This window comes from Electrophorus electricus, chromosome 4 (assembly GCF_041902795.1).
Source record: "Electrophorus electricus isolate QZ-2024a chromosome 4, ASM4190279v1, whole genome shotgun sequence".
NCBI lineage: Eukaryota > Metazoa > Chordata > Actinopteri > Gymnotiformes > Gymnotidae > Electrophorus > Electrophorus electricus.
This window is the reverse complement of record NC_137500.1, coordinates 1,788,366-1,813,798: the sequence shown is the minus strand read 5'-3', so window position 1 is coordinate 1,813,798 and position 25,433 is coordinate 1,788,366. Positions and strand designations below refer to the sequence as shown.

Here is a 25,433-nt window from a genome sequence, read left to right as displayed (position 1 = left end):
CTGTAACTGTACGTGTAAATTACATACACTATATTCTGTACAGGAGCCACTGTCATCTCATTTACCCATAATAAACGCAACATTACTTTGACTAAAGCTTGCAAGTGGACAGTGTGAATGTTCTAATGTAATGTAAACAGCCAGCCTGTTTTAATGTGTGTGAGATAAGCTATGTGACAGTCCTGCTTACAGAGGATACAAGACAGCAGGACCAACCCCACACAGACACACACAGTACTGAACTCAATGGAACCACACGCACATAGCCCTAAACCCAATTGAGCCACACACATGATGGCAATGTCACATGCAGCATCCTGCACCACAGAGACCTTCCTGTGTGCAGGACTCTGGTGTCCACTGACCAGCAGTCTCAGCCTCTGGTTATCTAGTGTCCCTCCACCCCCTAGGAAACTGGGTAATACAGTATTTATCTACATTCATATCTAGAAAGCCACAATGCAGACTGTGCATATATAAGTATATAAAAGAACCCCCTCTGGCTGGACTGGAGTACTCCTACACTAGGGGTTTACATTCTTAAAGTGCCCCTCCTCCCTTATTTCATTATTTACATAGTCTAACATCAACACTTCTGTTTCAAATACCAAGTACTGCGAGAGCACTCCGTGACTGAGAAGAGTTGCGGCAGTGCAATCAGTATATGGGTTTTATATTCACGTGAAAAGCTTTGGACACGGTTACAGCCCTTGCTATACATCCTCTTGATCACCAAAATGCCCTGTACCACTCATGAACGGGACTAGAGACCAGCACGCCATGTAACAGTTCTGAGAGTGCACAACGGTTCTGTTCTTGTTTGGAGAGCATGGGGCGGGGGGTCAGCAGCTCAGACTGTGCATCAGCTGTGCTTTTGCCATCCAGCCTATTACAAGATCAAATACAGAAAGAGCAGAGGCTGGAGAAGTCTCCGTCTTAATGGAACCCACCCAGGTTTGGCCAGTTTAAAACGCACACCCACATATGATCTACACCATCTTCATTGTTCCAAGTTATATTTGCTGAGTTTTAGTGGTAAACAAGAAAAGCTTTCACTAGGAACTGTTTTGAGAGCGATCAACCATCACCTTTACATGGAGTCTACGACATTACAGAAAGATTCATGTTCACATCAAGAACTCAAATAGAACTGTCAACACCCACCCACCCACACCCACCTTCTGTATGAGTCCTTGTACCAAATACATCTGTTACATGATTTCGCACATATCCCTTGTACAATAGAATTAATAATAAAAAAAATAAAAACATGTTGGTACACCTTAACAGGTGAACAGGGAAATGGCACACATTTGCAAATGGCAAAAACAATGCATTGTTTTTGCCATTTTGCCAATCAAAGCCCATTTTACAGGGGCAAATATTTATGAAATATTTGCACATCATGAGATCTACACATACACAGAAAGAGCATAAGAGACTGTGCAACTATAATCCTTTTGCATGAATAGCAGCACAGAAACGTGATTTCTCACCAGACACACATTCTCTTACTTAGTCCCACACACAAACATTCCGTCAGGTCAGGCTGTCAGGTCTGGAGAGGCAAACGCGTCTGCACTGCTGTGGGGACACTGGTCTCAGCCGCCCACACCGCTCACCGAGCAGGAGCTCCTGCAAGCCCAAGACCAGGATGCCGCCATGGTTACCCACCCACAGCCAGGGAAACAACACTTCTCAGAATGTCTCCTAGAAAACTGAACTAAGATCAGCTCTGACAACAATTTACAAACATCTGCTCCTTATCTCTGTTATCCTATTCAGTCATGTTATGAAAGGATAAAACTGATCCTGGATCAGCCAGATACAAAGATATACAGAAACAACCAAGTTCAATATTCCTGTGAGCAGCTCTTGCAGGTCACATGATCTCACACTCAACCCATCCTTGCCCAGCTGAGCTACTAACCCCAGGCTAAGCTCATGCAGCTGTATTCAGCACAGGCCAGTGGGATAAGTAACTGCTTTGGCTGGTGAAATCACGAGTTACAGACCAGGATGACACCGCACTATGGGAAGTCCCACCACCAGAACGATTGACCCAACAAACAGCTTCATGAGCATAGCTGAGGCGTCCTCCCAGACGGTGTGCGTTTAATACGACCTCAGCAAGTCCAGTTCAAAGGAAGGCCTTTGCTGGGGTGTGGTTCCTGTGTAGCCAGCGCCTCGGCGTGCGCCGTGCTGCTGTACTCGGGCAGAAAGGTGACGTCAGACTGGTAGACGAGACTCTTGCCCTGAGGGATTTCTTTTGGGTGTCAAGTCCAGCAGCAGGACTTGTTAAAAGGTGAAACCCACACAGCTAGGGAACACACCGAGCAGGGAATCAGAGCTACTCAGGCATTCGTGACGTGAACAGATACTGCAGAGCAACCTGCCACCAGGCAATCAAAGCAAATACCAAATGACACTGGACAAAAAACCCACCGAATGCTTAAGACTACAGTAGAATCAGACAGCCAAACCCCACCGACTGTTTAAGACTGCTGTCTGACTGAACAGGATGGGGCACAGCATTCTGCACTAGAGACACCTTCCTGCAGGACTCAATTACTCACTGAACTGGACTCAATGATTCAGCAGAGTCATGACGTGTTATGGTTGTCACAGCTGGACCAGTGTGTCCATCTAAGCAGAGGACGGTCCTGGCTCCCAGAATTACACCATGTCCAGCTCCAGAAGGCTTTAGAGCAGGTACATAAACTGCACTCTCAGGAAGTAGTGTTCTCATCACTGTGCAAGGAACGAAAGAAAGAGACAAAAGGAAATGTGCGCATCCACGTTTGGCCCAGCTCTACTTCAGCCAGGTGGTACATCCTGTGTTGTGCTGGTCCTGAGATGTTTGAGTGGTGTGTTGTATTCAACAGTCCTCCCTTTATAAAAGAACCAAAACCGGCACAATTTGGCAGCATAAGTCGTAGCAGGTGGCAGCAGCTACCAAAGGCTCAGCTCCATTTGAACGAGTTCCAGGCGTTTGCTTGCAGCGCAGAGCCGAGCTCAGCAGGGGGCTTCTGCCATCATGTGAACCCCATTTACACAACGCCTGGAATCCAGCCACATCTCCAGGGTAACCATTATCTGAGGTGCCCCCCACCCCTACCCAAGATCTATAACAGAAAACGCACCTTCGTCTGCTGTAGAAAAGGCATTCACACATGGCCACAAGGATTCATAAGCCAGGCTTGGTTATAATAATAATAATACTAATAAATAATAACAGCCTCATTTTAAGGTGGCCTTCAGTCCTGAGTTTTAATGTGTGGTTTGCTTCATATGTGCAGCAGTCAGTATCCTGGTGTTATTTAAGCAGACACACCCTCTGGAGGGCCAACATATTCCAGCGGTGGCATCTACAGAGGACCAGCAAACAAAATTTAGCAGTCACCGACAGCAGGAACAGGCAAAAAGAAACAAAGAAAAATAATGATTTTTTAAAAGTGGCCGGTCGCAGTGTCCCTTTCGGTGGAGAGACCATGATGAATAGAGTCTGAAAAACTGCAGAGAAAGTGATCGCAGCGCTGAGCCCTGATTGCTGTGCCCAGCGCGTGTGCTCCATGTGCAAGCAGGTACTTCCTGTGCACGTCATCAGTCTGCGCCTGGAGGCTGGCGCCGTCAGACGACGTACTGGTAGGCGTCAGCCTTGCCGTGGTCAGGCGTGGTAAAGGGACTGAGCCAGGCGATGGAGAAGGGGTGGCCGAAAACCATCTTCATGTTCATCCACCTCGACTTCTTCACCCACGTCTTCTCTTCCTTCTTCAGCTGTTCGATGCCCTGGAAACAGCGAGACATTAAATGCACTGTGGTTCTTTTTTTACTTCACAAACCACATGAGCTCTAGTCCCCGAGGTATTACAGAGGGAAACAAATGACTAGCCCTTAAGGTGCCAAGCACTGAACCAATATTGTGAGCTTACAGTAGTAAACAAACTTCTCCCTGTCTCAATCTGAAATCCATTTTTAACGTGTCTTTGTCAATGAATGAAACAACTATGGCCCACTAATCTAATGTGTGTAACCTACACACAAATGTAAGTCTGAAACAACCTTGTAAGTGATCTGCAGTGGGCAGTGGAAGCTCAGTGGTTAAAAGTATTTCACTTGTAATCAGAAGGTTGCTGGTTCAAGCACCACCACTGCCAAGTTGCCACTGTTGGGCCCCTGAAAAAGACCCTTAACCCTCAATTGCTCAAGTTGTACTCAGTTATAATTCTGGGGTCAGGGGATAACTCACGGTTTCGTCAGTACAGATGGAGTGGACCTGCGTGCCGAACATGACCGCGGTGAAGATGAGGAAGAGGAGGCCCTCAAAACACAGCAGGATGAGGAGGATGACTGTGGAGGGAGGAGAGAATGTGCTGCACTCTGGGAAGGAAGGAGAGGGAGGAGGAGCAGAGGAACAGCAGAGGGAGAGGAAGTAAGGGGAATGTGTGGGAGGAACGCTGAGCTCATGCAGCAAACGCGTCACTGCTCGGAACTGCCGTGTTTGACGTGGACACCACAGTGACTTTCCTGTGTGTCTGATGAGACAGGACAACAAATGATGGAGCTCAAGTATGAATTCTGTCTAACATGTTTCATGTTTGTTAGTGTGGAGGGTAAAAGGAGAACAGGGCCCTTACTTGACCAGTCCTCCTCGAAGCAGAAGACAAAATGGAGTGCAGCCATGAAAAGGGCGTGGAAGGATATCAGAGCAATGTACATCTGTAAGAACACCACAATACATACACAGTGTATAACTGAAGGTATAATTTCAGCCCTAAGATCATATAATCCTGTATTACACTTGTACAACATTGCATGTCAGATAACCCAGGTAATGTGGACTATGACCCTTCCACTAGAAGGCGGCAAAAATGTGTTGCAGGGAACTTCAGCACACCTGCACTGCAGGCCCCTCCCCTATCACTACTGATGTGAGCATTTGCAGGGTCTGCACTTACTGTGAAAAGCACAAAGTATTTCTGGTTGTTTTCACCAACACAGTTGTTTACCCAGGGACAGTGGTGGTCCATCTTCCTGATACAGCGTTTACAGACACTGAAAGAAGGAAACACATGCACACAAGAGAGCAGATGTGTGAGAGAGACAGAAGGAGAGAGGGGGAGGGAGGGAGGGAGAGAGAGAGAGATCCTTTATGAATATAGGTCTTGGAGTCACCTCAGGGTCTCTCCCAGATGTAAAGGGAGAGGCCAGTGCCAATGTTAAATAAAACACAGCCCGCAGAACTTCACAGAGCATCGGACACACACACGCACGCGCACGCACGCACTCACACACGCACACGCACTCGCACGCACACACGCACGCACACACGCACTCGCACGCACACACGCACGCACGCACGCACTCGCACGCACACACGCACGCACGCACGCGCTCGCACGCACGCACGCACTCGCACGCACGCGCTCGCACGCACGCACGCGCTCGCACGCACGCACGCGCTCGCACACACGCACGCGCTCGCACACACGCACACACGCACGCACACACGCACACACGCACACACGCACACACGCACACACGCACACACGCACACACGCACACACGCACACACGCACACACGTCCAGGAGGCTCTCCTAATTCAATTCTCAGTTTAACTCAACTAAATTCAATTTCACCTCCATCCCAAGCAAATTACATCATGTGCACACCAACTCGGTATCAGACAACGCAGATTTGATTTAGTTCACTTTAGTGCTCCTTTATAAAGTTCACTTTATAACGCAACAGGGACACAATTTTGCCAAAGAGTGGGGCTGAGGAGTCCAGACACTGTGTGGTTGGTTGGGGGGGGCGGGGTCAGAGACTGGGTAGTAAAGTGAGCTTGAATTCACTTAAGTGCATGATGCACTTAGGCAATAACCATTGCATGCAAATTAATTACATTAATACAATGGATATTACTTCTGCCATTTTGAGTGGTTGGTTCGTACTGATTTGATTTTACCTGCAGTGGTGTGTGTATGTGTCTGTGGTACCTGCAGTGGTGGGCTCGTTCTGGTTTGATGCTACAGCACTTTGGGCACTTATAAACCACCTGGCCCGGTTTCAGCTGCAGACTCTCGATGAACTCCTTAGTGGCATTTCCTTTCGGCACTGCCCCCTATGGGCAGAAGAGGAGAACACAGCAACATGAAAACCACACTGTACAACCTCCATCCACACTGTAGTCTTAATACACCCCTACCATAACATTGCATGACATGGGCACCACAGAATATACAGCTCCACACTGCAGCTGTCATATGCCTCACCAAATGATAAACATGCATCTAAACAGTCAAAGAAAACCACAGATATGCTTGGGCACACCAAGCATGTATTCAAGGTAAAGACAGTGTGAACAGGGCTAGAGCAGGCCTGGGAGTGGAGGTTATGACATCCTGAGAAGGACTCTGGACAGAGCAGGGCTGGGTTACAGCAGCCAGGTCAGGGTGGGCCAGGGCGATTCGGGACCCACCGGGTCGGTGCACATGGCCCTAAAGTGGGAGGCGAGTGCGAGGAAGGCCAGTGTGTTGAAGAGCGCGCCGTTCACCAGGCTGTAGGCCACACTCCGGGCAGGCAGCAGCATGACAAAGACCACCACAAACTCGGCATACAACACCAGCAGCCAGGTGATGAGACCACAGGCCACTCCACAGCCGTCACGAACAAACCACATCTCGCCGGGGGGGCGTAGCCGCGGAGGGGGAGGGGCACAGTGCTCTGGCTGCAGGTAGCCCGCCTGCCGCTCGATGTCTCTGCTGCGAGGGACCGGGCTGCTCTTCATCCTACCAGCCACTGGCCACCGTCTTCATCCTCACATGGAGGAAGGCATGACAGAGGTAGAGGATTGGGGGGGTGAGAGAAAGAGGGGAGACAGGGCAAGAGAGGTGGCAGGGGGAGAGAGAAAAATAAGAGGAAAGGAGGAGATGGACAGAAAGAAGAGAAAGCAAGAACACACCAAAAAAACAGAAATTGAGAGGTTTTTTTTTTTTTTTTTTTTTAATGTATGGCTGTTTTTAGGCTTGAATCCAAGCAGCCCTGTCTCCATAATCTCAATGCTGCTATGAAGCACTCTGAACAACAGATGTGTGTCTAAATAACCATGGTGACTGTCTGGCTACCACTGCTCCCTGCAGCATGTGCCGCACACATCTCCCTAGAGTGGGTGTGGGTCCTGGGGTACAGCCAGTCAGGTGAGGAGAGGCCATATCCCAAACACTCAATCAACAGCTGCCTTAAGGGTGTGGTTCAACACCACTGAACAAAAATCATTTAGACAAGAAATCTAGCTCATTGCCACTCAGCAGCTAACCCTAACCTTGTCTGTCTGATCATGAAATGTAATTTGAATAGAACACACTTTCACCACTAAGAAACAGATTACTTCTGCCCTCTTATGAGGCACTAAAGAATGTCCAAGTAGAAATGTACCTGGTTACTCAAACATGAGGTTTAAAAAAAAAAAAAAAAAAAAGCTTAAGCGATTAAATAAATGCTGTTTCTGAACACTATCTGATAGCTCTGCACACAAACGCCCAACATTACCATATCTGGCAACCACCGGGCTTTAGAAGCATGTCCTTAACGACTCGACACGTGTCTGTTTCACATCTATTCAGTATCTTTATTTTATTAGGAGTTATTTACTTTAGAACCTGATTCACATATTGAAAAGCATTTCATTGTTAGTCTAACCCCCGCCCCCCCCCAAAAAAAAACAACCAAACCACAGACTGGTATATTTCTAACACAATCATGAGAAACAAAGTTTAAATGTATAGGAGAAACAAAATGTCAAATTGTCCATTTGTTTGTTTGTTATATTTACTACCACTAATACTGTGCTGGCTAAAGTGACATTTAAAACACCATACAGGTGTTTTAGTTTTACTGATACTCACCCCAAACCCAAGGGAACTATTACATACAACAGCAACAGAGCTCTGGAAGCTAAGGGAAACCTCTGGTTGTGTGGCCTTTCTAGTGACATGGCCTCAAGCCACTCATCAGCATGTAGCTCTACAGCAACTTCCTCCACTTTACCTCACCTACAGCCCAGAAACACCAGCAAGGCTGGAGCCAAGAGAGGCAAAAAAACCCAAAACGGTTTCACCAATAAAACAAAGTCTTGAATGTGTTTCACACCGTTCATTGACAGACTGTTCAAAATAAACCAGATAACCTTGCTGACACGAATTTATCAGCATGCTTTACACCCAACTGTTTCTCAGAGACCAAGGTTACGTGTCCATCATACATCTATCCGTGTTAAAGCGTTCACTTTGTCTGGGAAACCCAAGCGAAACATGTCGAGTTAGCCAGCAAGACACCTAACGTTACCATTTAACTTCTATAACCCAGGTTAAGCAACGTTACCCACCCGCTAGCGAAGTGACGACATAGGCAGGTGTAGCTATCCTGTCAGCTCAGCGGCCAGCTGAGTCAGCTAGCTAGGTCAGCTAGTTAGCCAACACTTAGTAAACTCCTTTACACCAACTAGCTAGCGTTAGCTTAGAGTTAGCTCAACTTCCCCAACTTCACAACACACGTTTACTTCCATGTGAGAACGTGTCTTTAACAGAATGAGAACGTGCACGAAACGTATAACTTACGCCACGAGCAACAAGTCCAGTAAGTCCAACAAGTCCAGTGTCAATTAGCAAGTTAGCCAACACGCTAACCTAGCTAGGTTATGCTAGCTCCCTAGCCTAGAATAGCTGGCTACCTAGCCTTATCTAGCTAGTTAGTCAGTCAGTTAGTTACCGGGCAGAATCTTTGCTTATACACGTTTCTTCGTTAATTAACTAGAAAACAGAACATAACTCGTGTCAGTCACATACGGCTGTCACACACGCGTCTGGTATAAAGTAAACTATACAGATTAATTTAACAAACTACCTTGGCCTTGTGGCAGGTTGCCAAGCACAGGTGAACTGGCACAGACCACAGTACCCTCAGTCCCGGTTCAGCCTCATCAATAAAACTCACTGATCCGGTAACAAAACCGTAAAACGACGCGACATCTCAACAATCATTCAAACTTTAACGGTCTGAGCGAGCGCTGCCGTTAGTCCTCACGAGGGCGTCTAGCTCGGGAGAAACGGCGAACTCTCGCGCTGTTGGAGCCTTTATGAAGACATCGACATCCAGTACATGCTGGAATAAGGATTTATTTCAAAATAAAAGTTTGCAGTGCGGGAGAGGGGGTGCCCCCCATTGTCCATGTGTTGTATCTGTATAAATTACATCAATAGCCACAGCAATAATGAAAAAAACAATTGCATCGGGATCTTGGAAGAAAAATGCAAAACCTAATTAACTTGTCTGAGAGCAGGTTCATTCAGTTTTATATAGCATAGAGCTAAACCTAAACATTTCTAAACTGCAAAGTATTAGTTGAACAATCTTAAATACCTAACTTAAATAATAAAAATAGCTGAAATAACCAAAGTTGCTAAATTTGAACAGTATTAAACCAGATTATTCCGATGTAGGATATGCCCTTTTCACTATATGTCCAGTTCTCTGTGTCTACTTTTATCATGTACATACACTCACTGCACTTTACAAATGAAAGATATGACAACATAGCCTACAAACTCTGTGTGACATTAGAATAACTTTATATCACAATAGAGTGGTTTTAGAAATACAATTAGAAATAAATCAATCAGATACTAAATTATTTTGAATACTAATTTATGGTGCTCATACTATTCTTTGGTGTTATTTAGAGACTTGCCGTTCTCAACGAATGAATTATTGAGTATGAATGAATGAGTTGTATTACTAGATACTGGTCTCGAGGTCACTTATTAACTCTCTTTAATAAGTAAAGGTTTCTGAGTGCTGAGTGCTGTAGGGAGACTTTTATTTATCCTTCAATTTAACAAACCCAGCGGCCATTTTTGAATCATTCGTGCCATCGTGTCAGGCTTCACGTTTTTTTTTTCCCACTCACAGAGAGCAACATGTCGACAGATGAGAGGATGGCCGAGGTAGGCACGCAAGTCAAAACGACACGAAATACGGCTGCCATTGCGAAAGCATTCAAACCGCGCACAGACACATGTGTCTGCAGGATGTTAACGGTGGTACCGGCGCATAGCAGCGCCGGCTCCCGTGCTCCAGCCTGTCCTGCATGCTAGCTAGCTAAAGGAGCAGCTAATACAGCTGCTGGTGTTGTTCTGCTTGTTCTGATTGTTTGCATGAATAAGGTGTATAACGGCATTATAGCCTCACCTGTAACAGAGCTGGGCCATCATAGTGAGATGCTCAGCCAGCTGGAATCGCGCAGTCGGCCCCAGTACTGCTGGATGTTTACTTGTTTGTTTGTGTGTTTATCCAGGGGCCGTCCCATAGCAGCCCCACACGCTCCACACCTGAAGGTGCTGCTTTTTGCTTCTAATTCACACTGTTGCTACTAGACTAATTTATTATTGGAATGTGTCATGACATTTGGATCTCCTTTGGTTAAAATGTGAACAGAGCCCTCCCCATCACTGAAGGGGAAAGACAGGGATGAAGACAAACCAGCGACATCCAGCTCTGCCTCCGTCAAAGCCTTCAAAAGTAAGACCTCGGACGCATTTAACACAGCCGTACTGTATCTCACTGCACGGCCTATTAACTTCTTTGTGTATTAATGAAAACTTGACTCTCTCTCTCAGGTCATTGCGTGAAAACCCTCCCTGCCTCTTCCTCACCCTCCTCTGCCTCAGGCAGGGCTAAGATGAGTGTCTGTGGGCCAGGCAGCAAGGTGCAGCCGTCCACGCCTTCCTCCGTTCCTTCCGCTTCTTCTGGCCCTCCGCCCAAAGTCCATCGTGCCCGTAAGACTATGAACAGACCCCCTCTCGCACAGGTGAGTGGGTTTCTCCTACTTCCTGTAACCCCGTCGTGGGGTTTGTCCAGGTATTCCGTGCAAAATGGACACGTTCCGTCTTACTTGTGTATTTGTGTGTTGCGGTTGTTTAATTTGTTAATTACTGTAGATTAGGAGCTGTTTAAAACTGTGTATCAGCGCTGTGTTTATTTGTTAGACATGTTGCCACGGTAACATATTTTGCTTTCCCCCTGTTTAAGTGATGATCTTCAGTTCTGATGAGGGAGGGGTCTGTTCTGTGCAGGCTGTATGAGCACAAATGTTTGTGGAGTATTAGTGTTCAGTGATGTAGTGTAAAGGTGTGGAGGTCATGGGCACTACTGGAGAGAGTTCAGAGTGGTGTTTAGTATAGCCAAACACTGTGTGTGTGTGTGTGTGTGTGTGTGTGTGTGTGTGTGTGTGTGTGTGTGTATCCATCTGTGTGTCTGCGTGTGTTTGTTGTAAATCTGTAGGGGGTTTTCTTACATTAAACAGTGTGTGGGCTTTTGTGTGGATAAACGCTCCGTGTGTGTGTGTGGTTTCCTTCCTAGGTGCGCTCCTTTGAGGCAGCCGCAGTGACTCCAGACAAACCAGTGACAAGTGGCAGTTCTGACACTGAGACAGGTCTCTCCTCTCCTCTCCTCCTCTCCTCTCCTCTCCTCCTCTCCTCTCCTCTCCTCCTCCTCTCTCTCCTCCTCTCCTCTCCTCCTCTCCTCTCCTCCTCTTCTCTCTCCTCCTCTCTCTCCTCCTCTCCTCCTCTCTCTCCTCCTCTCTCCTCCTCTCCTCTCCTCCTCTCCTCTCCTCTCCTCTCCTCCCCTCCCCTCTCACGAGTGCAGTGTTTGGCTCTAAGGGAATGTGTGCTAGTGTATTGTCTTGTAATGGGCGTTTGCACATTGTGTAGCAGTGAAGCGGCGTAAGGTGGCCACAGACCTGAATTCTGCTGCGCCCCCTGCAGGCAGTCCAGCAAAAGTGTCAGAGGCACAACCAGAGGTGAGTGGAACACAGCAATATTACCTTGCTAATGCATGTTTAAAGTTGTAAAGCAATGGTAGGATTTTGAAACGCATGTATTACAATCTCTTGTAATGTGGGTTCGTATGCTTGTTCATGAGATCATTAAGTGCATATGTTTTTTAAAAAAATTAGCCACCTGTGGTGGAGAAGGTGGAGCCTGTAGCCACGGTGACGAAGGAGCACCAGGGTTGTTGGCTGGAGGATCTAGATGATGAAGCCGATGAGGAAGACTTTCACCTGATGTACAACAGTTATGCAGGAGATGACGTGGTGTACTCCGACAGCAAGGTACTGCTAGAGCGTGCACACACTCACACAGATCAGAGGAAACATCTTAGATAAGATCCCACCTGAAGGTGCAAAATGTACTGCGTTATATGAGCTAATATGCACGTGATGGCACGTATGCAGTGGAGGGAGTCATCACTGCAGGCGTCTGGGAGTGCCGGCAGGGAACGTTCAACAAAACATGCCCTTAGTTCACAAAGCAGGGATGTGCAGATCATACCATTATGTGACAAAGCAGTGATGTGCAGATCATACCATTATGTGACAAAGCAGGGACATACCGTTATGCGGCAAAGCGTGTGCAAAACCCGGAACTCTACTGCCGGAGTGTCCTGTAGTAAGTAACCCGTTCTTACTCTTGACCTGCGGCACTAATGCAGTCGGTTAGGGGTCAGCGCTTGTATGGATGCACCATAAGCAAATCTAAAACCGCAAAGCCCTCATTAATACAGAACAAGAAAAACTTGGAGGTGACTGGGACTCATGTTTAGGTGAACAGGAAGTTAAAGTGAAATTTATTTATACAGCATATCTACAAGAGCCATTGTCAAGCAGTTTTACCCGCATCCGAGTCCAAGCCCCCAGTGAGCAAGGAAAAACTCCCTAGAGCAGGAGGAAGAAACTTTGAGAGGAACCAAGACTCAAAGGAGAGTATTGAGGTGGTTTGGGGAGGGTGTTGAGCTAAATGGAGGAAAAACCCTACAGCTTGTTTCTCCTGTCGTGTTTTGTAGTCGGACGATGGAATGATGTCTGGCCCGCTGGACGTCCGCATGGGAGAGGAGGCGGGACATCACTCTGATCACGTGAGTGACTCTGACCCATGTTTAATTAATGGTTGGGTTGAGCTTTGAGTAAGTTCAGTGATGTTCAGTGCTACTGTGTTGTGCTGTTGTCCTGTACTATACTGTGTTGTCTGTGTTATGATGTGCTGCTGTGCTGTTGCGCTGTACTGCTACGATGGCCTGTGTTATGTTGTGCTGTTCTGTACTGCTGTGTTGTTGCGTTGTCTGTGCTGTGCTGCTATGATGTACTGTGCTGTGCTGCTATGTTTTGCTGTGCTGCTATGTTGTCTGTGCTGTGCTGTGTTGTGCTGTGCTGTGCTGTGCTATGTTGTTCTGTGCTGTGCTGCTATGATGTGCTGTGCTGCTGTGTTGTGTTGTACTGTGCTTTTCTGTGCTGTGCTGCTATGTTGTCTGTGTTGTGCTGAGCTGCTGTGTTGTGCTATGTGCTGTGGTGCTATGTTGTGTTGTCTCTGCTGTGCTGTGCTGCTATGTTATGTTGTCTGTGCTGTGCTGTGCTGTGCTGTCATAACCCTGTCCTCTGTTAGGGTTCCCCTTCTGAGCAACCAAGAGGAAGCCCGAAGAATAAAGGAGAGGGAGAATCTCCATGGAAACAGCCAGAAAAAGGCAGGGAAAAACCCACCCCACCAGCTGCAGAGGCAGAGAGAGGTGAGGTTATGTGAGTGTGTGTGTGTGTGTGTGTGTGTGTGTGTGTGTGTGTGTGTGTGCTTTGTGAGGGTTTGTGGTTCTGAGTGTATGGTCTTAATTGTAGATGTAGCAGTTACTCCTCCAGCCGGGGGCTCCACTGACTATACTGAAGTTCCCCTGGGCTCACTGGACATCTCCACGGCAGACAGCCTTACACTCTCCCCTCACCCAGGTGTGTGTGTGTGTGTGTGTGTGTGTGTGTGTGTGTGTGAGTCAGAGAGAGAGAACATTTCAAGGACCTTTTTTATAACTATGTGTTAAAAAACTTTAATGCATTGTATATAGTTATGTTAAATCTGTTGTCATTGTGTGTGTGTGTGTGTGTGTATGTGTCTGTCTGTCTGTCTGTCTGTCTGTCTCTCTCTCGCTCTCTCTCTCTCTCTCCAGATGGCAGTGATAGGGAGATGGAACGGTTGGAGGAGCTGCCGTTGTGTAGTTGCAGAATGGAGGCACCCCGCGTGGACAGACTTACGGCACACGCCAACCGCACCTGCATGGCCATCGAGAGCATTAATGGACAGGTGTGTGTGGGTGGGTGAGTGTCTCGGTGGGTGGGTGTGTGTTTTACAGACTCAGACTCTGAACTCTGGAGATCGTCATATCACTGACTGGTTCACCTTCACTCCAGACTCAGACACGCAACTCTGGAGCTCCTTCAGTGTGATTGGTCTGGATCTCATATTATAATCATTTATATCATTATAATCCATGCCAGTCTGGTGATTTTAACAGGATGAAATGCTTTTGCAAAGAGGGGTTTAACATTAACTTTTTTTTGTCAGCTTTATCGGTCCGGCAAGTGACCAGAAAATTCACTGTCCCAAACGAATCTTAGTGTTCAAATGTGTTATTCACATATAAATAGGCACACATAGGCTAATATATTTAGATAAGGTTATTTATTTTTAAAATACTTTCACTTAATATTTGTTGTTGTCGTAAATAAGCAACATATTTCATAGCACATCTTTCTCTTTTAAACTGTGTTATGTGGTTGTGACTAACGTGGTCATCTTAGAATCGTCTTCACTGTTCATTAGTCGTATGCACATGTCCAGTGGTCCAGACATGCTAGGAGGATTTTTACTGCTATACACACTGTGATAAAGATTTGTTGAGCGCTTTCTGAAATATGTAGTTCTAGACGTTGTCTGAGATTAATGTCATTGGTCTGTTTTGACTGGACTGAAGGCATAAGAACATTTTTTGAATGACAAGGGGTTAACCTTCGCGTGAATTGAGTTTGGCGTTAGATATGAGGGGTTAAATACTCGAGGCAGGTGGTTTTACTTGCCCTGGGCATTTGCTCAGTCAACATTGTTGAACCCTGCAAAGCACTGTATACATAACACATACCACCACGCTGCACACCTCACGACACACCACCGCGCTGCACACGCAAGTCCATATCCTGCACCTCTATGATCAGGTATCGGGGTGTTTCATGGGTTTAATGAGGCTATGTGAGGGCAGTTGGTCTGCCCTTCTGCCCTGTACATCAGTGGTCTGTGTCTGACCACAGACGCTCCTCTGGGCATCTCTCCCTACAGCAGTGACACACTTGTGGTGTTTTCACATACGTCGCTGTCCCTGCTGGGTTCAGCCAGTCATGATGCTCTGCACAGAACCTGACCAAATGCTGAATGGCCAGAAGACGACTAACACAAACTGGAGTTATTTATCCTGTGCACTCACACCCCTTTTTCTCCCGTTTTATCTTCTGCCCATTCTGGTCGTCTAAGCTGGTGGGCTGTACCAATGCGATTGTGAAGGGGGAGACCATGCGTCCGTCCAGCCGCGTGTCCCTGATGGTGCTGTGCGAGACTCATCGCTCCCACATGGTGAAGCACCACTGCTGTCCAGGCTGTGGCTACTTCTGTCTGTCTGTAAGCACCTTTGTGTTTTTCTTAATCGGAGGAACTCTGTGTCCAGGGTGCCGCCATCTACTGGTGGCTGCGCTCACCTGCACGCGCTGTTTTTGGAACACGCGGGACATGCATGTTGGAACTGTTTTTCTGCTTTCGTGAGCCGTTCTGACGCCCTGACCTTCCAGGGAACATTTCTGGAATGTTGTCCGGACGTTCGCATTGCGCACCGCTTCCACCGCGGCTGCGTGTCCGTCTTGGGAGGTGGGCGGGGCCGTGGTGGGATGGGTGTCGGCCTCCTCTTCTGCCCACACTGTGGGGAAGACGCGTCGGAGGCGCAGGAGGTCACCATCCCCCCATCGACACCGTCGTCTGGGGCGGCCGTCATCACGGCGACGGCCTCCTCCACCACCACCACGCCCTCGCTCCTCCCCTCCACGCTCACTGCGGCGACCACAGCGCTTAGCAACGAGAAGAGGACTGGTGAGCCAATCAGGTGAGAGGAGAGGTTACTGAAAAGTAATTCTTCTTTACAATATTATTAAAGTGTTTCTTGCAACGGAAGCACGACATGGACCTGGTTTATAACTCACTCACTCACTGAAAGGAGCAGTAAGTTGTTTTTACCACCAAAAAGTAGCAAACAATATTTCTGAAAGTTATTGTTTAATATTTGTACTTTTTGTATAAAGTGCAGCTCACATGAGATGAAGAATCAGACTGCTTTGTAGTTCACAAATGAACCAGTTTATGCTCACAGAACGGCTCTCCCACACTGAAGCGGTCATGCGTAAAGAAGAGAGTTTAGAATTGGTACAGAACCTCAGTTACTCCCTGCCTTTCTAACTGTCACACGTAGCAGGCTGCAGACTGTCCACAAGGGGGAGCTACTGGACATGAGTGACACTGGGATTGTTTTTGTGGTATTAATCAAATCAGAGCTCTCTCTCTCTCTCTCAGTGCCAGGATGCGCTGGCGTGGTGAGGTCAGGAAAGGTGCACAGCTTCAGCTGCAGACTGCCAACGCTGCCTCAGGAGGGAGCGGAGTCGAAGACGTGGTTGCTGTGGGCGATGGGGGCGTGGACAGTGTGGGCCCCTCTCTGGTCCTGCCCAATGGGAAGCCGGTCTGCCCCAGTGCACTACCTCCTGGAGACAGAAGGGCGGCGCTGCAGAGAGCAATTCTTACCCAGGATACGGAGAGGTCGGCGCGCGCACATACACACACACTTTCACAAAGAAGGCTGTCCCGTAACGTCCAGATATAATTTCCCAGGTGACCAGCTTTTGAATATTCTAATACAGGCATTTTATTGTGTTCTGGTTGATCAGGAGGAAGAAGCTGAGGTTCCACCCCCGCCAGCTCTACCCAGCAGCCAAACAAGGGGAGGTGCAGAAGGTTCTGCTCATGCTCAGTGCGTCCACGCCCTCATTACTAAACCCTGCCTTTAGACTGATTTCAGATCAGTGCCACGTGTAGAATTCTGTTTCACAGTTTCCCACCACTGTGGCCATGTGAGGTGTTTGTTTTAGCCTGTGAATGGGAATGCTAGGAGCACACACTGGCTCTGAACTGAGTCTCTCCCTCTCTCCCTCTCTCTCTCTCTCTCTCTCTCTCTCTCTCTCTTTCTCTGTCTGTCTGTCCCTCTCTCTCCTCTCTCCCCCTCTCTCTCTCTCTTTCTCTGTCTGTCTGTCCCTCTCTCTCTCTCTCTCTCTCTCCCTCTCTCTCTGTAGTAGAGGGGATCGACCCAGCGTATCAGGCAGACTCTCAGAATCGGCGCTGTGCTCTTCATGCTGCTGCCCAGCGTGGTCTGGTGGAAATCTGTTACCTGCTACTGCAGGTACCGCTCCCACAGGGGCAATTCTGCGACCTTCGCCCCCAGTCAGACCTCAAATGGCAGGGTGTTTCTCTCTCAGAAACTGGTGTTTATATGCCCTTCACCAAAAGTTGTTTTGTCACTAAGTAATTTGACCAGCATCAGTTCCTTATTACCATAATCACACAGGGCTTTGCTGGAATAATTTTTTTCTGCATATTTTGGTGTTTTTAGGCAGGTGCGAAAGTGGATGCCCAGGATAAGAGCCAGAGGACCCCTCTGTTAGAGGCCATAATTAACAACCAGGTGGAGGTGGCAAGATATCTCATTCAAAGTGGAGCCTGTGTTTACCATGTAGTGAGTATACACACACACACACACACACACACACACACACACACACACACACACAAAGCCTGCATTTCTCACACACATACTGGGTCTCTCTCTCTCTCTCTCTCTCTCTCTCTCTCTCTCTCTCTCCCTCAGATGAGGTGAGTGAACTCACACTGAATGATCGCAAACATTTACATTTTTCCTGTTTGGCAGTCGTTCTTATCTAGAGCACCTGACCGTTTTCGGTCATGTTACAGAGGGATGTGGGTGTGGTGTTACTGGTCTTGTCCAGGAACTCCTACTGGTGTAGCGTAGAGCACACCTGTATGGGGACTGAACCTCTACACCAGTGCTCCTCTACACCAAACACCTGTTAACCTGTTACTGCAAATGATTAGTAACTGTGTTGTCAGAGTGTGTAACTCATCACCATGTCTTGCATTTATTCCCTCTCTCTCTCCCTCTCTCTCTCTCTCTCTCTCTCTCTCTCTCTCTCTCTCTCTCTCTCTCAGGAGGAGGATGGTTCCACAGGTCTTCATCATGCCGCTAAACTGGGGAATCTGGAGATTGTCACTCTGTTGCTGAACACAGGCCAGGTGGACATCAATGCCCAGGTGCGCCTGTACATGCCCCCTGGATGATGGTTTCACACGGCAACATCTCATTTCACTTCAGTTCAGTCAAGACACTTTTTATTGCCAAAGAAAGTAACAAAGAATTAATGAAATACCAGGAAGGTATTTATGAAGAGTTCTTCATCCCAATCCTGCTCTCTGTAGGACAGTGGTGGCTGGACTCCAATCATTTGGGCTGCTGAACACAGACACAAAGAAGTGATCAGAGCTCTGCTAAACCGGGGAGCCGACGTCACTCTCAAAGACAAGGTGGTGACGCACACACCCATACACACCCACACACACACATATATATACACACACACATACACACACACGCGCGCACACGCGCGCACACACCCACACGCACACACATACACACACACGCGCACACACACATACACACACGCGCGCACACACCCACACGCACACACACATATACACACACACATACACACACACACGCGCATACACACATATACACACACATATACACACACACGCGCGCACACGCACACACACACACACGCGCGCACACACACACCCACACACGCGTACACACACACACGCGCGCATATACACACACACGCGCGCGCACACACACACATATACACACACACACACGCGCGCGCGCACACACACATATACACACGCGCACACACACACGCGTGCACACACATATACACACACACACACGCGCACACACACACCTACATGCACACACCCATACACACACACACACATATATATATATATATACACACACACACACAAATCACAGTGAGTAGATGCAGGTGTAGATGTAGATCAGATGTATTATACAGAAAAATGGGACAAACATGAACTACATACACAGTTTACATAGTTGATTAGTGGAAAGTAATTTGGTATGTTTTATTTAATATTAACAATACACTTAATTAAGAATTAAGAGCACAATTATGAGCACACATAATTAAAAATTAACACATTTAATTAAGAACACACTTAATTATGAACACACTTCAGAGCCTCAGTATTGTAGAAACACCTGATGTGTAATAGCTTTTAATTCTAAATCTCATACTGAACACAAGAGGATGTCAACCTCAGATTGCTCATTAGCATTCTGCTCATTAAGTGTATGCACACAGATTGTCTAAAGACGATGCTTTGCTACATTTACATCTACAACATTTAGCAGATGCTCTTGTCCAGAGAGAATGTCCAGAGTGCATTGGGGTGTGAACAGTGTGAACTGTGGGGTGTGAACACTAGTACTGACTCTGTAAAAGCACTAACACTAGTACTGACTGTGAAAGTACTAACAATAGTACTGACTCTGGCATGTGTCTGTGTGTATGTCTGCACATTTGCATTTTTGTTTGTAGGTGAGTTGTAGTACTGACAAAGTATGATGAAAGTATGAAGAAGGCAACCCTTATCAAATAATTCTTGTTCTTTCTCCCTGTGTGTGTGCACGCGGGCATGCGCACCACCTCTTTGTAGGAGATGAATGTGTGTCTTCACTGGGCCTCGTTTGCAGGAAGTGCTGAAATCGCTGAGCTCATCCTGAACGCTGGCTGCCCCCTCATATCAGTCAACATGCACGGAGACACGCCCCTGCACATTGCCGCCCGGGAGGGCTACCTCGCATGTGTCACGTCAGTCCCTCCGATCGATTGATTGATTGATTGATTGATTGATTGATTCTTTTAGTGCTATGGTCATTTCAAACATGTCTACTAAATGTGTGAATCTGATCCTTGATGAGTGTAGTGTGATCCAGAGTTTGGGATCTTGAAAACAAAGATTTTCCTTGTTTTGGTTTTGTGTGTGTGGGGGTGTGTGTGTGTGCAGGTTGTTCCTTTCGAGGGGTGCAGACATTGACATCATGAACAAAGAAGGGGACACGCCTCTTTCTCTGGCACGTGCTGATTCGCCAGTGTGGGTGTCCCTCCAAATCAACAGGAAGCTGCGCAGAGGGGTAGCCAATCGGATCGTCCGAACAGAGCGGATCATATGCAGGTTTTAGTTTTTTTTCCCATTTGTAGTTTAATTTCAGTTAACAGACATATTATCAGCAAAGGTCTCTCTGACTGTGTGTGTGTGTGCGCAGTGATGTAGCTCAGGGCTATGAGAATGTTCCTATCCCATGTGTGAATGGTGTGGATGATGAAGGCTGTCCATCAGACTACAAATACATCGCCGAGAACTGTGAGACCTCCGCCATGAACATAGACCGCAACATCACACACCTGCAGGTATCACACACACACACACCACACACACACACACACACACACACACACACACACACAACTGTGAGACCTCCGCCATGAACATAGACCGCAACATCACACACCTGCAGGTATCACACACACACGTACCACACACACACACACACACACACACACACACACACACACACACACACACAACTGTGAGACCTCCGCCATGAACATAGACCGCAACATCACACACCTGCAGGTATCACACACACACCACACACACACACACACACACACACACACAACTGTGAGACGTCCGCCATGAACATAGACCGCAACATCACACACCTGCAGGTATCACACACACACACACACACACACACACACACACACACACACACACACACACACACACACACACACACACACAACTGTGAGACCTCCGCCATGAACATAGACCGCAACATCACACACCTGCAGGTATCACACACACACACACACACACACCACACACACACACACACACACACACACACACAACTGTGAGACCTCCGCCATGAACATAGACCGCAACATCACACACCTGCAGATATCACACACACACACACCACACACACACACACACAACTGTGAGACCTCCGCCATGAACATAGACCGCAACATCACACACCTGCAGGTATCACACACACACACACACACACACACACACACACACAACTGTGAGACCTCCGCCATGAACATAGACCGCAACATCACACACCTGCAGGTATCACACACACACCACACACACACACACACACACACACACACAACTGTGAGACGTCCGCCATGAACATAGACCGCAACATCACACACCTGCAGGTATCACACACACACACACACACACACACACACACACACACACACACACACACACAACTGTGAGACCTCCGCCATGAACATAGACCGCAACATCACACACCTGCAGGTATCACACACACACACACACACACACCACACACACACACACACACACACACACACACACACACACACACACACACAACTGTGAGACCTCCGCCATGAACATAGACCGCAACATCACACACCTGCAGATATCACACACACACACACCACACACACACACACACAACTGTGAGACCTCCGCCATGAACATAGACCGCAACATCACACACCTGCAGGTATCACACACACACACACCACACACACACACACACACACACACACACACACACAACTGTGAGACCTCCGCCATGAACATAGACCGCAACATCACACACCTGCAGGTATCACACACACACCACACACACACACACACACACACACACACACACACACACACACAACTGTGAGACGTCCGCCATGAACATAGACCGCAACATCACACACCTGCAGGTATCACACACACACACAACACCACACACACCACACACACACACACACACACACACACACACACGCAACTGTGAGACCTCCGCCATGAACATAGACCGCAACATCACACACCTGCAGGTATCACACACACACACACACCACACACACACACACACACACACACAACTGTGAGACCTCCGCCATGAACATAGACCGCAACATCACACACCTGCAGGTATCACACACACACACACACACACACCACACACACACACACACACAACTGTGAGACCTCCGCCATGAACATAGACCGCAACATCACACACCTGCAGGTATCACACACACACACACCACACACACACACACACACACACACACACACACAACTGTGAGACCTCCGCCATGAACATAGACCGCAACATCACACACCTGCAGGTATCACACACACAACTGTGGGACCTCTGCCATGAACATAGAGCGGTGATGCGTTAGGGCAGAACTTGACTGGATGATGGGTTAGGGGCGGGACTTGACTGTGGGTGATGGGTTAGGGGCGGGACTTGACTGTGGGTGATGGGTTAGGGGCGGGACTTGACTGTGGGTGATGGGTTAGGGGCGGGACTTGTCTCTGACTATGTGTGGTGGGTGAGAGGTGTTACTAAAGTCTGAAAGTGTGTAATGGCTGAACTGCAAATCTCCACAGCTGTGGTTTGTGGCAACACCACTTACTAATGGACCTTACCGTAATGCTCTCTCTCTCTGTGTGCGCGTGTGTGCGTGCGTGTGTACGCAGCACTGTAACTGCACTGACGACTGCTCATCCAGTAACTGCCTGTGTGGACAACTCAGTATCCGCTGCTGGTATGACAAGGTAAAGAGTATGTGAGTGTGTGTGTCGTGCCTATCAGTTTCTGTGTATAATTTTATCATTTAGTGTGTGTGTGTGTGTGTGTGTGTGTGTAGGACCAGCGTCTCCTGCAGGAGTTTAATAAGATCGAGCCTCCTCTGATATTCGAGTGTAACCTGGCCTGTTCCTGCCACAAGACCTGCAAGAACAGAGTGGTGCAGGCGGGAATCAAGTGAGCCAATCAGCCGGCAGCCTGCCCGACACATCTGTGATGTCAGCAGCGTTGTCACTCTGACAGCTCCATCCGTGCGCTGAGCCACACCCACAGCAGCTCACTCCTCCCTTCACTCCTTCACCTCCTTTACTAACACTCCTCCCTTCACTCCTTCACCTCCTTTACTAACACACTCCTCCATTCACTCCTTCACCTCCTTTACTAACACTCCTCCCTTCACTCCTTCACCTCCTTTACTAACACACTCCTCCCCTCACTCCTTCACCTCCTTTAGCACATGACAGACTCTCTCTCTCTCTCACACACACTCACACACACACACACACACACAGGCGTTCCCCAGGCTGACCCAGACAGTCTCCATGAGCACCTGTGCTGTGTGTGTTGATATGTCACATTATGACATCACACAGCCTGTTATGAAAGAACCACTGCAAAAATAACATCTGAATCATGGCTCTGGTGTTGTGCAATATCCAGTGTGTTCTCTGAAGACTCTTAAGAATTAAACACGTGTGTGTGTATGTGTGTGTGTGTGTTAGGGTGCGTTTGCAGCTCTACCGCACTGAGAAGATGGGATGGGGTGTGAGAGCTCTGCAGGACATCCCACAAGGCAGCTTCATCTGCGAGTGAGTGTGTGTCTTCTTTCTACCTCACCCTCACCGCCTCACCTTCTCTACCTCACCCTCACTACCATCTCTGCCTTGTTCTCTACATCTGTGTCTTTGTCTACCCCTGCCTGTCTACTTTTATCTCTCTCTCTACCTCTCTCTCCTGCTGCCTCTTTCATTGTTTTTGTTCAGTTATTGTAGGGAGTGTGTGTGTGTGTGTGTGGTCTTGTGCAGGTATGTGGGAGAGCTTATCTCTGATGCAGAGGCTGACGTGAGAGAAGACGACTCCTATCTCTTTGATCTGGACAATAAGGTTTAATGTTGTCATCCGTTTCCTAATGCAGGTTCACTTGTACACCTGTCACCCCATGCCTGAACTCTGTTTGTTTTTATTTCCTGTTCTTTGCAGGATGGGGAGGTGTACTGCATTGACGCCCGTTACTATGGTAACATCAGTCGTTTTATTAACCACCTGTGTGACCCGAACATCATCCCAGTGAGAGTGTTCATGCTGCACCAGGACCTGCGATTCCCACGTATAGCCTTCTTCAGCTCACGGGACATCCTCACAGGACAAGAGCTTGGGTAACCCGCGCACGCATCGCACGCGCATATGTACACACACACACGCAGGAATTCCCACAAATAGCCTTTTTCAATACATAGGACTTCCTAATAAACATTTGAGTAACAGACACTCTCTCTCTCTCACACACACACACACACACACACACACACACACACACACACACACACACACACACAGGGATTCCTACACACAGTCTTCTCCAGCTCATGGAACACCTTCAAGTTGCTTTACGTGTGAAAGAAACGATCACATATCAGAAGGTCTGATAAAGACACTGTTCCATTGCTCATCACTTCTGTTGGTCCTGCTGCATGAACTTGGGTAACACACTAATACACACACAAGCACATATTACTGTTTTGCTGATTCTGTTCCACTTCGATTGTGTGTGTGTGTAGGTTTGACTACGGAGACCGTTTCTGGGACATTAAGAGCAAGTACTTCACGTGCCAGTGTGGTTCAGAGAAATGCAAACACTCAGCAGAAGCCATCGCCCTGGAGCAGAGCAGGCTGGCCCGTCTGGAAGCCTGCCCAGAGACAGGGCCCGATCCTGGCCTGGCTGTGCTAGGAAACTCCTAGGCCTTTTCTGGAAGCCTTTGGGGTAGAACTGCTCTAGTACCCAGTGCACCCAGAGGTACTTGGGAGGATATGATAGCAGACAGGTTGCCTTTACCAGTTTACATACACAATCAAAATCTAGGGGTTGCATTTGTCAACTTTCTGGTACTCTTAAAAATGAACTGGCCAGTTTTATTTGATGCTATACTTTGTAAATCAATAATACACTTTCAAAAACAAAAACCCCACACATTTTGATTTTATTGTCCTGGATGAAGTATGAAGTTTACCCAGGAATCTCTGATCTGTGAGAAACCTGTAATGAGGAAAGAAAGTGAAGATGAACCCAGCCAAAGCTTTCAGCGGTGTGTGTGAGCTATCACAGAAACGGCAACACCAGAAGCCATTGCTGGAGTGCAAGAATAGATGGCTGTTTGGTACCGCTTTAGTGGTGCCTTGTGGAAGTGCCGGAACACGTCCAACGTCCAGACTGTCCCTCTCAGACGGCACTGTGTCCTTATTTCATCTTTGGCTTGTATGAATTCCAGTATATTTTCCCGGTCACTGTTATTTCTGTGAATAAATGTGATTTGATAGAACAGCCGTTCCTGTCGTTTCTTAGCTCTGTCTTCGAGCTGCGTCACGTCGTGCGGGTTTATTCTGCCCTGTAACATCCTGCCACTGAGCTGGTAGAGTTCTCCAAACGGGCCGCTTCAGTAACATG

The 25,433-nt window shown here is 47.8% G+C and overlaps 2 protein-coding genes across 9 annotated transcripts; one reads left to right on the top strand and one right to left on the bottom strand.

Moving 5' to 3' along the window:
* Nucleotides 1–3,243: 3,243 nt before the first annotated feature.
* zdhhc3b (zDHHC palmitoyltransferase 3b) lies at nucleotides 3,244–9,137 on the bottom strand. 6 transcript variants are annotated; one of them, XM_035523369.2, is made up of 8 exons: nucleotides 8,906–9,137; nucleotides 7,909–8,080; nucleotides 6,483–6,813; nucleotides 6,001–6,125; nucleotides 4,959–5,055; nucleotides 4,638–4,719; nucleotides 4,250–4,380; nucleotides 3,244–3,789 (listed from the first exon to the last, which is right to left on the bottom strand). In XM_035523369.2, exons 2-8 carry the CDS (start codon nucleotides 7,995–7,997, stop codon nucleotides 3,631–3,633), a joined length of 1,014 nt encoding a protein of 337 aa, XP_035379262.1. In that variant the 5' UTR covers nucleotides 7,998–8,080; nucleotides 8,906–9,137; the 3' UTR covers nucleotides 3,244–3,630. The 6 variants fall into 6 exon arrangements, with proteins under 6 accessions (XP_035379262.1, XP_081567912.1, XP_035379271.1 ...); XM_081711786.1 differs by having other exon boundaries at nucleotides 6,483–6,820; nucleotides 7,909–9,137; XM_035523378.2 differs by having other exon boundaries at nucleotides 7,909–9,137.
* Nucleotides 9,138–9,940: 803 nt separating this feature from the next.
* Nucleotides 9,941–25,308, top strand: ehmt2 (euchromatic histone-lysine N-methyltransferase 2). 3 transcript variants are annotated; one of them, XM_035523298.1, is made up of 28 exons: nucleotides 9,941–10,005; nucleotides 10,356–10,395; nucleotides 10,496–10,579; nucleotides 10,678–10,868; nucleotides 11,420–11,492; nucleotides 11,773–11,858; nucleotides 12,015–12,170; nucleotides 12,902–12,973; nucleotides 13,498–13,618; nucleotides 13,722–13,829; nucleotides 14,045–14,178; nucleotides 15,400–15,543; nucleotides 15,711–16,018; nucleotides 16,483–16,722; nucleotides 16,851–16,933; nucleotides 17,253–17,359; nucleotides 17,570–17,692; nucleotides 18,184–18,285; nucleotides 18,451–18,555; nucleotides 19,774–19,928; nucleotides 20,125–20,292; nucleotides 20,384–20,528; nucleotides 22,663–22,740; nucleotides 22,833–22,948; nucleotides 23,494–23,580; nucleotides 23,797–23,875; nucleotides 23,972–24,147; nucleotides 24,550–25,308. In XM_035523298.1, exons 1-28 carry the CDS (start codon nucleotides 9,979–9,981, stop codon nucleotides 24,728–24,730), a joined length of 3,489 nt encoding a protein of 1,162 aa, XP_035379191.1. In that variant the 5' UTR covers nucleotides 9,941–9,978; the 3' UTR covers nucleotides 24,731–25,308. The 3 variants fall into 3 exon arrangements, with proteins under 3 accessions (XP_035379191.1, XP_035379185.1, XP_081567915.1); XM_035523292.1 differs by having other exon boundaries at nucleotides 11,770–11,858; XM_081711789.1 differs by lacking the exon at nucleotides 13,722–13,829 and having other exon boundaries at nucleotides 11,770–11,858.
* Nucleotides 25,309–25,433: the final 125 nt, after the last annotated feature.